General features: G+C 45.3%; 1 protein-coding gene across 1 annotated transcript in view; it reads left to right on the top strand.

The window, feature by feature from the left end:
• Positions 1-14,942, top strand: part of Wdr25 (WD repeat domain 25) — a 136,742-nt gene that overhangs the window by 119,707 nt on the left and 2,093 nt on the right. The window contains exon 5 of the mRNA XM_057782854.1: positions 13,096-13,266. Within this exon, the coding sequence (XP_057638837.1) occupies positions 13,096-13,266 (171 nt within the window). The remainder of the gene's footprint in view (positions 1-13,095; positions 13,267-14,942) is intronic.

Raw genomic sequence — 14,942 nt, 5'->3', positions numbered from 1 at the left:
AGCCTTCGGTTGTAGAGTTCTTAATGGTTGGCCTCCTTAGTTATGTTGTTTCTTTTCTGTAAGACTGTCACCATTTAGATACTTTCAGCTTCATCACTGTATGACATATTGCTATTGTTTTTTTTTTTTTTTGGCAGAGATAGCTATTTTTAAAAATTGTCAATGAAACATGTACGTTTTACTAATATGCCACGTTCTCTCAGGTTTGTCTAGTGGAACCAGGAGAGTTGTCCATGCAACTCCCTTCGCCTTGTCGACTTGTGTCCTGGTTAGTTTTGTGTCTCCATGATCAAAGCCCATAATGAGAAACAGTTCTAGAGTGAGCGGGTTGATTTTGGCTCAGCTTCTGAATTTCAGGGCCTGACTCGAACCTCAAAGGCCCACCCCTAGTGACCCACTCCAGGGTTCTGTGGGTTCCCTGAATAGCACCACTGGCAGGGAGATAAGAACTTAAGACACGAGCCTATGGGGACATTGAGCGCTAGCAGGAAACTACCTGAAGCATTGTGTACTGTGAGCTTTTCACCCTCAGGCCAGTGGGCGCGTGCACAGTTGTGTCCTGTAGGAAGCCTTTAGCGTACTTGGCCTGTTCCCATCTTGTAGTTTATGTCATGGGTCTGTGTCGTTTCCACACATGAAGAATGGCCTGGTCATGGTTTGTCTTACCTGCCAGGAAGATCCCCAGGTATAACTGGACTCCTCCCTGCCTGGCCTCCCTGGCCATCTTTGCTCTGTGCACTAAATTGGTCTGTAGGTGTGTATTTGCTGGATAAGCTGATGCTGCCATCTCTGCTAATGTCCTTTTTATTCACAGTGGCTTTTCCCTATATTAACGCAGCCACTCTGGCTTTCATTTGATTAGCTGTAATATGGTGTGGTTTTCAACCATTCACTTACAGTCTATCTGTTTCATTTTATGTAAAGTGCCTTTCTGGTGATGATCCCACTGAGTCTTTTTTAATTTTTATTTATTTATTTTTGAAACAGGGCCTGGCCTTAGACTTCTAGATCCAAACAACCCTCCTTCCTCGGCCTCCTAAGCAGGTTGGCCTGCAGGTGGGTGGCACTACATCTTGCTTTGCTGGGTCTTCAAAAACAATTAAATCCAGTTTGATGGTTTTTAGTTGGTGATTTAAATAGTTTACATGCAAAGTGCTTATTGATGTGGTTTAATTGGCTCTACCACTTACTGTTTTCCATTTGTCTTGTTTATCTCTATTCCGCCTCTCCTGTCTTTGGATTATATGAGCATCTTCTCTGATGTCAGGGGCTGTACTTGGGCTGTGTTCCCGTGGCTCACCTATAGCACTCTCCTCCTTCCCCTCCCCTTCAGGAAGTCCATTGACAAGGTAGTTAAGGCTCAGTTCGTTTTTACTTTGGAATAGTAATTTGATCAGACTTTTGCCAGTAGTGCCCACTCTATGGTTTATAACTTAGTCTTTGCTTTCCACGCTCATCTTTCTGTAGTTATTCATTGGACTTCCTGGCCCACCCACTGCTGCTTGCTTTTCTTCAGGTAGGTGCCTTTTGAGTTTAATTCAGAGCTTTTATTGCGATGTGTAGATGGTAGGTAAGGAGAAGGACCCTTGTGGGCTTGGTTTGCTCCATCTTGTGTTAACATCATTTTATTCCTTTAAGATCCAGTGATGTTTTCTCATGGCGCACACGGAGATGTTTCCACCCACCGTGCTTTGTGCAGATTTCCTCTGCAGTGCCGACTCTGCCGTCAGTGCTGCCTGACATATTCACCTTGGTCCTTCTCCACCAAAGGTGTGCTACAGAGTTATAACCGTTCTTAAAGTCCTGGCCTGTCACTCAGGCTGCTCTGGCCAGCCTTGCTGAGCTTAGGGGCCACAGTCTGCTCTCTGGTAGTGTTCACTTCTCTGCCCTCTCTGTGAACAGATGGGGCAGTATTGTTTGTTTGTTTTGGTTGGTTTTTTGGACAGGGTTTCTTGTGTAGCTGTAGCTGTCCTGGGCTTAGCTCTGCACGTCAGGCTGGTCTTGAACTCAGAGATCCTTCTGCCTCCACACCCAGCAGCATTTTTGTTGTTAAGACAAAATATGTAATCTCTACTGACTTCTAGTGCAGCTGTAAGATTACAGGCTTTTTCTTTCCGTGTTTATTTTAAACTTTTTTTATGGGAAATTTTTTACTTCAATTCACCTCAACACTTTTAGGTATTAGCAGTGGTTGCTGGGAATTGCTCTCACCTTCTTGTAGGTTTTTGTTGTTGTTGTTGTTTTCTTTTTGGTTCACAATGTACATCATTGTGATGTACATTGGACCTCCCATCAGGTTGCTGATTTTCCATTAATAATGTGTATTCAGCTAAGGAGCTGCATTAAATGGTCGTGCTTTAAACCCTTTTAAAAGCAATCCTGTTTGTGTGGCTAACCTACCAAATCAATACTTGGTTAATGTGATTTGCTTAATTATGCCTTCACATTTTAAAAATTGCTTTTTAAGTTAATTTTGTAGTATAATTTAATTTAATAAAATATGTCCATGAATCTAGAGAAAAGGTTGGCAACCAGATCATACAGGCCCCATCTGGCCTGTGATCAGTTTTTATATGGCCCCTGGGCTAAAAGTGGGTTTTATGCCTGTAATCAACTCTAATATGTGTACATACACACACACGCACACATACACTGCAACAATGACTATACATGGTTCATAAAACCTAAACTATTTATTATCTGGCCCTTCGAACAAAAAAAAATCAGTGATCCTTATTTATGGATAAAATCTGCAAAATAAGATCTTTTTAAAAAAGGTTTTTTATTTTTTAAATTTGTGTGTATGTACATATACATGTATCTGTGTATCTGTATGTATCTATGTATGTATACCACATGTGTGTAGGTGCCCAGGGAGGCCAGGTGAGGGTATTGGAGCTCCTGGAGCTGGAGTTACAGAAGGCTGTGAGCTGATGTGGGTGCTGAGAACGGCACCCAGGTCCTCAGGAAGAACTGTAGTGCTCTTCCTGCTATCTCAGCTCTCACTGAGCTGTTTCTCCAGCCCCTAGAGAAATTCTCACATTCTACTGGTAACCCCATCTCCCGCATGCTGTCCTCCCTTTCTCTACAGCTAACGCATACTGAGGACGGCTTTGAGCTGCAGATCCCAGATCTTGTCTGGACCTCTGGAGTGCTGACACTGCAGATCTGTTCCTGATGACGCCAACTCTAGCGCACATACCTGCCTGTCACTCTGTGCACATTCTTGCTCTGAACACGGAGCCCTGGAGATGACTTCAGCAAGGCAGGCTCCCTGCTGTTGTGATGGGCGCGGCAGTGCCCAGGTCCTCACTGTGCTTCTTGTGGTGTGTGCCGGGCTATATTTCTGGTTCTTCACGGTCTTTGACATAGTGCTGACATCTTGGCACTTTGCCGGTGCAGCTCTATGGCCAGCTCTTAGACGGTGGGTGGAGGTGGGTGGGCTGGGCTGTGGGCTGCGGAATACCAGCCCATCTGTAGTATTGCTCGGCTCCTCCTCGCCCAGTTTGTGCATTTCTGCAAGCAGCTTACAGCTGTCCAGCACCTTGACACCACCCAACAAAAGTACTGTCAAACTCTGGGAGTTGGCTCATTTAATAAGCAAGGGATGACATTTAAGTTTGCTTAAATTGTTCTTGTTAGGAGCAAGGTCAAAGCCATTTCCCTGTTGATGAGATGCATCCTCTCACCGTCTCCTGTGGAACTCAGACTCTCTCGTCTTGTCGCAGCCGCTTCTGATGCTGCACTGGTGACCTTCGCACCTCACACACTGAGAATGCCTCTCCGCTTGGCTCTCCTTTACTCGTTTATTATTTATCTGCTGCTTTCTGCCTGTGAGTGAGGTGTGTGAGGTACTCTTCCACTTGGTCGGTATCGCTGGCTTCTCTCTCACCTCTCCAGCTCCAGATCTGTAGCTGGGAAGTCCCCGAGGGCTGGTTTATAGATGGAATCTAGCCATGTTGTCTTCTCATATTTATATAGTTCCCTTTCTTTTCTCAGTGTAAAATTTTAGTTGCTTCTTTAAAGTCTGCAGACACTTTGGTCATGTGACTGTCTCCTTTTACCCATGTTACCTTAAATCTTAGAGGCAAGTGCACACATGCTCTGGAGCTGGCATGTATAGACTATCACATTCTTGCACTTGAAGAAGCCCATATGCCTGTGATCGGGGAAATAAAACAGTCTGGGAGAAGAGACCTGGGCCAGGGCCAGACCCTTGCTATAGCAGCTCACACAGTCTGAGAGAGCCAGGGCCCCAAAGAGGCAGACTGTGCCTTTGTCAGCATTGACAGTACAGTGGAGCCCAGGCTGAGTGGCCACAGCGGGTGCAGATATGGCATGAGCTGTCCTCTACTTTCCCCAAGGCCAGGCTTTCTCAGTGGGCCTGCGGTTGCCGGGGGGGGGGGGTCTCCTCCTTGACTCCATGCCTGGGCTAGGGTGTGCCAGCTGCCAGGGCAATAATCAAGGTTGCTGTAAAACTCCCCAGCCAGTTGCACAAATGATGACACGCTACAGCAGGAAGGAGAGTCTGTCACGTTCGGTGATGAGCACGCCAAAGGCCAGCCTCCTGCCCACAGCTGTGCTTCATTGGCAGGGTTTGTCCATACCACAGCGTGTTTCCCATTCATTGACTCTTATGACGCGCTAATGAACTGGGCTATGTCTGGCCATTCTGAGAAGACGTAGGTAGGCCTTTTGTTCTGGTAAAGTTTCCCTGGGAGGTACAGGTGCGGATAGTTCAGTCATGGGTGGCTGGTGGCCCCTGGGTATGTCTTCCTGAGAGAAGGCACTTTTGGGATGTTGTCCTGACTCAGCAAACCCAAGGAGACTGCAGAGTGCATGATGTTAAGGCCACGTGTATTCCAAGGCACACATGGTCCCTCCTCACTGCTGTTCTCTGTGAACTGGAGGGCTCTGACATGTATTTGCCAGGGATAAGTATGTGGGCCTCTTCCAGAGGTATGTCCGAGACCAGCGTTCGGCTAGACCTGTTTCTCACTGTGCATTTAATCTCCATCCTGTCGACTGCCTGGCAGCCTGGGCTGCAGCTGATGGAGAGAGGCAGAAGGGGGAGCGGAACGGCCAAGTGACACATGAGAAGGGCTTTAGGGTGTGGGATTGAACTACTTAGGGCAGCGGTTTTCAACCTGTGCATTGCAACCTCTTTGGGGGTTAAACAACCCTTTCACAGGGGACACCTGAGACCATGGGAAAACACAGATATTTTACATTACAATCCATAACGCTCACAACATTACAGTTATGAAGTAGCAACAAAAATAATTTTATGATTGGAGACCACCAGAACATGAGGAAATATATTAAAGGGTTGCAGCACTAGGAATGGTGAGAAGCTCTGGCTTAGGGGATGAGCAGAGCCAGGGAAGAGACTTCCAGAGTCAAGGTGAGCCCTCTGCTCTAGACCCCTCTGCCCACCAGCAAACCGCAACAGCTGCAGTGGCCAGGACTGCCCTTGAACACTGGATGTTGTGTAACCTTGTCTGAGAAGGTGCTGGGGACTGTGATATGTTCTGTATTCTCCCCAGTCCTAGGTACTGTTCCAGCTTCTGACCTGTCTGTGGTGTATCTCAGAAGTGTGGACCCTGTCTGCCTGTAGTTCTTCCCTGCTACCCTATGAAGCTGTGTCTTTGAATCCTGGGCATGGGGGATGGCATGCAAGACAGCAGGCAACTCCTGCTGTCTGAGGAGCTGCTGCAAGCACCTCTTAGCCTTCATGGGTCTGCAGGGCTGGCCTCTCTCTTAGTAAAATGCTGCTTGTAAAAAGGCCAAGTCATTTGTTGCCCATGTCTGTCCCTAGGAACTTACAGAAGCAGGAACAGGCCAGCGGGTTACACAGTCGTGAGCCCCAGGGGAGTGGCCGCGATGGGAGAAGCTTGACCTCACCTGCTTGTGTGATTACTGCTCATTTGGTAGCCAGTGGAGCAGATGGCCTGAGAACTGTGATTCTGCTGTAGCCAAACGGCAGTGCTCAGGGAGCTAATATCTCCCGTGGCCAGTCCTAGGGGCAGCTGGAGTCCTGTCTGTGCTTCCCTTCCAGACAGCAGTGGGTGGTCTTCTCAGTATTGTACTTGGCACCATGCCATCTGAGAGCCCATTCAGTATAGGTGCTTTGTTTGAGTATTTATTTATTTATTTATTGATGATTTCTGCCTCCTCCCTGCCACCACCTCCCACTTCCCCCCCATCCCCCAATCAAGACCTCCTCCCTCATCAGCCCGAAGAGCAGTCAGGGTTCCCTGCCCTGTGGGAAGTCCAAGGACCTCCCACTTCCTTCCAGGTCTAGTAAGGTGAGCATCCAAACTGCCTAGGCTCCCACAAAGCCAGTACGTGCAGTAGGATCAAAACCCATTGCCATTGTTCTTGACTTCTCAGCAGCCCTCATTGTCCACTATGTTCAGCGAGTCCTGTTTTATCCCATGCTTTTTCAGACCCAGTTCAGCTGGCCTTGGTGAGTTCCCGATAGAACATCCCCATTGTCTCAGTATGTGGGTGCACCCCTCGCGATCCTGAGTTCCTTGCTCGTGTTCTCTCTCCTTCCGCTCCTGATTTGGACGTTGGGATTTCAATCCGGTGTGGGTCTCTGTCTCCTTTCATCGCCTGATGAAGTTTAATATCCAGGAGGATGACTATATGTTTTTCTTTGGGTTAACCTTCTTATTTAGCTTCTCTAGGATCACAAATTATAGGCTCAATGTCCTTTATTTATGGCTAGAAACCAAATATGACTGAGTACATCCCATGTTCCTCTTTTTGGGTCTGGCTTACCTCACTCAGGATAGTGTTTTCTATTTCCATCCATTTGCATGCAAAATTCAAGAAGTCATTGTTTTTTTACTGCTGAGTAGTACTCTAATATGTATATATTCCATAGTTTCTTCATCCATTCTTCCATTGAAGGGCATCTATGTTGTTTCCAGGTTCTGGCTATTACAAACAATGCTGCTATGAACATAGTTGAGCATATACTTTTGTTGTATGATAGGGCATCTCTTGGGTATGTTCCCAAGAGTGGTATTGCTGGGTCCAGGGGTAGGTTGATCCTGAATTTTTTGAGAAACCCTCACACTGCTTTCCAAAGTGGTTGCACAAGTTTGTATTCCCACCAGCAATGGGTGAGTGTACACCTTACTCCACAACCTCTCCAGCAAAGGCTATCATTGGTGTTTTTGATTTTAGCCATTGACAGGTGTAAGATGGTATCTTAAAGTTGTCTTGATTTGCATTTCCCTGATCGCTAAGGAAGTTGAGCACGATCTTAAGTGTCTTTTGGCCATTTGAACTTCTTCTGTTGAGAATTCTCTGTTCAGCTCAGTGCCCCAAATTATAATTGGGTTGATTAGCATTTCACAGTCTAGTTTCTTGAGTTCTTTATATATTTTGGAGATCAGACCTTTGTCAGTTGCAGGGTTGGTGAAGATTTTCTCCCAGTCAGTGGGTTGCCTTTTTGTCTTAGTGACAGTGTCCTTTGCTTTACAGAAGCTTCTCAGTTTCAGGAGGTCCCATTTATTCAATGTTGCCCTTAATGTCTGTGCTGCTGGGGTTATACGTAGGAAGTGGTCTCCTGTGCCCATGTGTTGTAGAGTACTTCCCACTTTCTCTTCTATCAGGTTCAGTGTGTTCAGACTGATATTGAGGTCTTTAATCCATTTGGACTTGAGTTTTGTGCATGGTGATAGATATGGATCTATTTTCATTCTTCTACAGATTGACATCCAGTTATGCCAGCACAATTTGTTGAAGATGCTCTCTTTTTTCCATTGTATACTTTTAGCTCCTTTATCGAAAATCAGGTATTCATAGGTTTGTGGGTTAAAGTCTGGGTCTTCTATTCGATTCCATTGGTCAAATTCTCTGTTTTTATGCCAATACCAAGTTGTTTTCAATACAGTAGCTCTGTAATAGAGTTTGAAGTCAGGGATGGTAATGCCTCCAGACGATCCTTTATTGTATGAGATTGTTTTGGCTATCCTGGGTTTTTTGTTTTTCCATATAAAGTTGATTATTGTCTTCTCCAGGTCTGTGAAGAATTTTGATGGGATTTTGATGGGGATTGCATTGAATCTATAGATTGCTTTTGGTAGAATTGCCATTTTTACTATGTTGATCCTCCCAATCCAAGAGCAAGGGAGATCCTTCCATTTTCTGGTGTCCTTTTCAATTTCTTTCTTCAAATACTTAAAGTTCTTCTCAAATAGATCTTTCACTTCCTTGTTCAGAGTTACCCCAAGATATTTTATGCTATTTGTGGCTATCGTGAAAGGTGATGCCTCTCTGATTTCCCTCTCTGCTTCCTTATCCTTAGTGTATAGGAAGGCAACTGATTTTTTTGGAGTTGATCTTGTATCCTGCCACATTACTAAAGGTGTTTATCAGCTGTAGGAGTTCTTTGGTAGAGTTTTTGGGGTCACTTATGTATACTATCATATCATCTGCAAATAATGATAGCTTAACTTCTTCCTTTCCAATACGAATCCCCTTGATCCCCTTATGTTGTCTTATTGCTATTACTAGAACTTCAAGCACTATATTGAAGAGGTATGGAGAGAGTGGACAGCCTTGTAGTGTTCCTGATTTTAGTGGGATGGCTTTGAGTTTTTGTTTGTTTAATTTAATGTTAGCTGTCAGTTTGCTGTAAATAGCTTTTGTTATATTTAGGTATGACCCTTGTATCCCAAATCTGTCTAAGACCTTTAGCATAAAGGGGTGTTGAATTTTGTCGAATGCTTTTTCAGCATCTAATGAAATGATCATATGGTTTTTTCTTTCAGTTTATTTATATGGTGGATTACATTGATAGATTTGCGTATGTTGAACCAACCCTGCATCTCTGGGATGAAGCCTACTTGATTATAATGGATAATTTTTCTAATGTGTTCTTGCATTCGGTTTGCCAGTATTTTATTGAGAATTTTTGTGTCAATGTTCATGAGTGAGATAGGCCTGTAATTCTCTTGGTTGGGTCTTTGTGTGGTTTTCTATCAGAGTAACTGTAGCTTCATAAAAGGAATTTGGCAATGACTCTTCTGATTCTATATTGTGAAATACATTAAGGAGTATAGGTATTAGCTCTTCTTGGAAGTTCTGGTAGAATTCTGCATTGAAACCATCTGGTCCTGGGCTTTTTTTGGAAGGGAGATTTTTGATAACAGCTTCTAATTCTTCGCGACTAACAGGTCTATTTAGATTGTTCACCTGGTCTTGGTTTAACTTTGGTATATGGTACTTATCTAAAAAAATGTCCATTTCTTTTGCATTTTCCAGTTTTGTGGCATACAGGCTTTTTTAGTAAGATCTAATGATTCTCTGAATTTCTTCTGTGTCTGTGCTTATGTCCCCCTTTTCATTTCTGATCTTATTTATTTGCGTGTTCTCTCTCTCTGTCATTTAATTAGTTTGGATAGGGGTTTGTCGATCTTGTTGATTTTCTCCAAGAACCAACTTTTTGTTTCATTGATTCTTTGGACTGTTTTCTGTGTTTCTATTTTGTTGATTTCAGCCCTCAGTTTGATTATTTCCAGTCTTCTACTCCTCCTGGGCGTGTCTGCTTTTTTTTTTTCTAGAGCTTTCAGGTGTGCTGTTAAGTCCCCAATGTATGCTTTCTCCATTTTCTTTAAGTGGGCACTTAGTGCTATGAACTTTCCTCTTAGCACTGCTTTCATTGTGTCCCATAGGTTTGAGTATGTTGTCTCTTTATTTTCATTAAATTCAAGGAAGACTTTAATTTCTTTCTTAATTTCTTCCTTGACCCAGGTGTGGTTCAGTAGTTGACTATTCAGTTTCCATGAGTGTGTCAGCTTTCTGGGGGTATCATTGTTGTTGCCTTCTAACTTCTAACTTAAATCCGTGGTGATCTGATAAGACACAGGTGGACACTGATATTTTTTGTGTCTGTGGAGGTTTCCTTTATTACCGAGTATGTGGTCAATTTTCGAGAAGGTTCCATGAGCTGCAGAGAAGAAGGTATATTCTTTCCTATTTGGGTGGAGTGTTCTATAGATGTCTGTTAAGTCCATTTGCTTCATTACCTCCAATAGTTCTCTTAATTCTCTATTAGGTTTCTGGTCTGATTGACCTGTCCATTGGTAAAAGAGGTGTGTTGAAATCTCCTACTACTAGTGTGTGTGGTTTGATGTCTGCCTTGAGTTCTAGTAATATTTCTTTTACATAAGTGGGTGCTTTTATATTGGGGGCATAGATATTCAGGATTGAGACTTCATCCTGATGAATTGTTCCTGTTATGAGTATAAAGTGTCCATCTCGATCTCTTCTGATTGATTTTAGTTTGAAGTCAGTTTTGTTAGAAATTAGTATGGCCACACCTGCTTTTTTCTTAGGACCATTTGCTTGAAAAACCTTTTCCCAACCCTTTACTCTGAGTAGATGCCTGTCTTTGTGGTTGAGATGTGTTTCTTGTAAACAGCAGAATGTTGAATTCTGTTTTCGTATCCAATCTCTTAGCCTGTGCCTTTTTATAGGTGAATTGAGACCATTAATATTAAGTGATATTAATGACCAGTGATTGTTTACTCCGGTTATTCTTATTGTTTTTGTTAGTAGAGTTTGTGTGTCTCCCTTCTTTGAGTTGTGCTGATGAAGGGTTGCTAGATGCCTGAGTTATTGTAGGCAGTGTTGGCAGTGTTGGATTCCTTGGGTTGTGATTTTCCTTCTATTACTTTCTGTAAGGCTGGATTTGTGGCTACGTATTGTTTAAATTTGTTCTTATCCTGGAATGTTTTGTTTTCTCCAAACAAAACGATAGTGAACGATAGCTTGGATGGGTATAGTAGTTTGGGCTTGCATCCATGGTCTCTTAGTTTGTGCAGTACCTCTATCCAGGACCTTCTGGCTTTCATGGTTTCCATAGAGAAGTCAGGTGTAAGTCTGATCGGTTTACCTTTATAAGTTACTTGACCTTTTTCATTTGCAGCTCTTAATATTCTTTCTTTAATCTGTATATTTTGTGTTTTGATTATTATATGGCGAGGGGATTTTTTTGATCCAGTCTGTTTGGTGTTCTGTATGCTTCTTGAATATTCAAAGGAATATCTTTCTTTATGTTGGGAAAGTTTTCTTCCATAATTTTGTTAAAAATATTTTCTGGGCCTTTGAGCTGTGACTCTTTTCCTTCTATCCCTATTATTCTTAGGTTTGGTCTTTTTATTGTGTCCCATATTTCCTGAATGTTTTGTGATGAGAATTTGTTGGCTTTGCTGTTTTCTTTGATCAGTGCTGTGTTTATTTTCTCTATGGTGTCCTCAGAATCTGAGATTCTTTCTTCTATCTCTTGTATTCTATTGATTATGCTTGTTTCTATAGTTTCTGCTCGTTGACCTAGATTTTCCATATCCAGCTGGTCCTCAGTTGGTGTTTTCTTCCTTGCTTCCATTTCAGTTTTCAATTCTTGAACTGTTTCCATTACCTGTTTGATCGTTTTTTCTTGGCTTCCCAGGGTATCATTTACGTATTTACTCATTTCTTCAAACTTTTTGTTAAACTTCTCATCCATTTCTATGAGGGCCTTTTTTACATGTTGTTTAAGGGACTCTATTGCTTTCATAAAGTCATTTTTTTCCCACTTCTTCTGTGTTAAGGTGTTCAAGTCTTTCTGTTGTAAGATCATTGGGTTCTGGTGTTTTCATGTTGTTTTTCAGATTGTTTGATGAATTCTTGCCTTGCGCCTGCCCATGTCCTCCTTTCATGCTATCTAATGGGTCTTCTAAAACAGGATTAGGTTTCCCTGCTGGCCGGGGGCCCCGCTTCCAAAATGCCCCCGCTCCGTTTCCTGGCTCTCGCCGCGGGCCAAGATCCCTCTCACCACTCAGAAGGGTCTTCAGGAACAGGACCAGTCTCCCCATTCGCCAGGGACCTCGCCAACGAAAGGCCTACCACTCTGCAGGCCAGCCACCAAAACAAAAACTCCCGCTGCCCTCTGCCGGAGCACCTGACCCAGCGCCCAAACAGGCTGAACTGGGTGATCCTGCGGCCCCGCGGATGGGAGGGAGAAGGAAGGAAGCCCCTGGGCGCCAGCTGGGATGGGCCAGGGAGAGAGAGGTCACAGCAGAGGAGGAGCAGCCCCAGCAGAGGGGAGCAGCCCTCGCAGACTGACCGGGGAGTCAAGGGGGTCGGAGAATGCCCCCCCCTCCGTTTCCTGGGTCCCGCTGTGGGCCAAGAACACTCTCACCACTCAGAAGGATCTTCAGGGACAGGACCAGGCTCCCCATTCGCCAGGGACCTCGCCAATAAAAGGCCTACCACTCTGCAGGCCTGCCCCCAAAAAACCTACTTGATTTAATTGTAGTGGGATGATCTGCTCTCAGTGTGGGCTTCACTGTTTCATGCTTGGACCATCCTGCGTCCCCCGCATCTGCGTCACCCGTCTGCCTTGTTTGAGTCTTTGTACTGGGTCCCAGAACATAAAGCATGTCTATAAAAGTAAAATAAATTCTGCCCGGCAGTGGTGGCATGTATCTTTAATCCCAACACTCAGGAGGCAGAGACAGGCAGATCTCTGAGTTTGAGGCCAGCCTGGTCTACAGAGTGAGTTCCAGGAAACAAACAAACAAAAAGTAAAATGCATTCTGAGACTTGAGATGCTGATGTAATTTTCTGTCTCTAAGAATGCTTGCTCCGTGTGTCATCCTTACTCATCCAGGGACAGTAGGTAGTCCAGGCTTTGTAGCTGTCTGTGAACTGTATGACACCCTCAGGCCCTTTCAGAAATATAACACCATTATTACTGGATGTCACTCTTCCCTTCTGCACCTAGGGCAAGGTGGGAGCCCTGTACCTAATGTGCCTTCATTGTATACAGCTGCTGCTGAGGGACCCTGCCATCCCAGGACGCACCTGTGTACTGATAGAGGCGGGGTGTGCATCACCAGCGGTCAGCTTGCATCTGGGAGGCCAGTCGCTCCAAAGAGCAATAGGCATTGTCCTGGTGAAGTTGGAAAACCCTGTGAAACCACATGTGTGCATGGCCTAGTGTATTTTTATTGACTCTGCCCTTGTCCGGTACTTGGTAACTCTGTTTGACTCTTCCAGGCCCACCATGGTGACTAGTGCTCATTCTTGTAGGTGGTGAAAGGCTATAAGGCAACCATCCAGCAGACCCTGGACATCCTCTTCCTCCAAGAAGGCTCTGAGTTCCTGAGCAGCACTGACGCATCCACTCGAGACTCAGCTGACCGAACCATTATTGCCTGGGATTTCCGGACTGCTGCCAAAATATCTAACCAAATTTTCCATGTGAGAAGCCCTGTGTAAAATTGTTCTTGGTGTTGACAGTGGGGGATATTCCTGTAGCCCTGGGCTGGGGTCCTGGGCCCCTCTCTGTCTGGGGGAGGAGGAGATCAGCTATTTGAAATATCTAGGACAGAGGTAGGCATAGGTCAAGGCCCAGGTCTGCACAGTGATAGCCCCTGTAGACTGCCCTTTCTGGTTCAGCACCCTAATACTCACATCATAGAGTACCAAGAACTACAGGAAGAAAATGCTTATAAAGATCTAACAGTGTCGGGCACAGAGAGTCCTCCATAATAGTTGTGACCAACCCAACACCATCATTACTGCCAACATCACCATTACTGTGGTCACCACTGCCACCACCACCACCACCTTTATCACCAATATTACCATTACTGTGATCACCATCACCATCATTATCGTGTCTGTGGTCACTGCCATCCCCACATTGTCATGATCAGCATCACCTTCTCTGCCACCACCACCACCATTACCGTCACTATAATCATTACCTCCACAACCATCGCTACTACCACCACCATTCCTGATTGCCACAACCACCATCTCCACCACCATCACTATCACGATCACCACCACCATCTCCACCACCATCACCATCACTGATTTCCACCACCATCTCCTCCACCATTACTATCACTGATCACCACCACCATCTCCACCACCATCACCATCTCCACCATCATCTCCATCACTGATCACCACCACCATCTCCATCACCATCACTGATCACCACCACCATCTCCATCACCATCACTGATCACCACCACCATCTCCATCACCATCACTGATCACCATCTCCACCACCACCACCACCACCATCACCATCACTGATCACCACCACCATCTCCACCACCATCACATCTTCACCATCATCTCCATCACTGATCACCACCACCATCTCTATCACCATCACTGATCACCATCTCCACCACCATCACCATCACTGATCACCACCACCATCTCTACCACCATCACCATTTCCACCACCACCACCACCATCATCATCTCCACCACAACCACCATCTCTACCACCATCACCATTTCTACCACCACCACCATCACCATCTCCACCACAACCACCATCTCCTCCACCATCACCATTACTGATCATTACCACCATCACCATCACTGATCACCACCACCGCCACCACCACCGCCACCGCCACCGCCACCACCAATCATCACCACCACCACCGCCACCATCTCCATCACCGTTGTGGTGGTCACTACTGTCACCACCTGTGCTCACATTACCGTCTTTTGGTGATGGTAAACTGTTCCTGATCTTTTGTGTGCCCTGCCCCTGGTCTTAGGTGTGACCATGAGTTCATGTAGACCTTCTCCTCTCTGCCTTGTCCTTCCACTCAGTGGGTTCTGAGCGAACCTGAGAAAGCTGACTTTGAGACTGCCCCCATGAGCCTGGCAGAGATGAGGTGCCAGGCAGGTGAGTGTGCTGCTGGCCACCCTCTGCCTCTACTCCACCTCCACGTGCTCGGGGCCGAGTGAGTGATTTGCTGAAGTACCTCACAGGACGCCAGCCTATCGCCTGCCGTTCCAGTGGGCATCAAGACCCAGCTGCTCCCAGAGAGCTGCTTGCTCTGTTGGGATACTTTCAAGATGGTGGCTTAAGGACAGTCTTAGAGCTGGTTATGGTAGTA

Source organism: Chionomys nivalis, chromosome 10 (assembly GCF_950005125.1).
Source record: "Chionomys nivalis chromosome 10, mChiNiv1.1, whole genome shotgun sequence".
In the NCBI taxonomy this organism is placed as follows: Eukaryota; Metazoa; Chordata; class Mammalia; order Rodentia; family Cricetidae; genus Chionomys; species Chionomys nivalis.
This window is presented reverse-complemented; position numbering and strand designations above follow the sequence as displayed.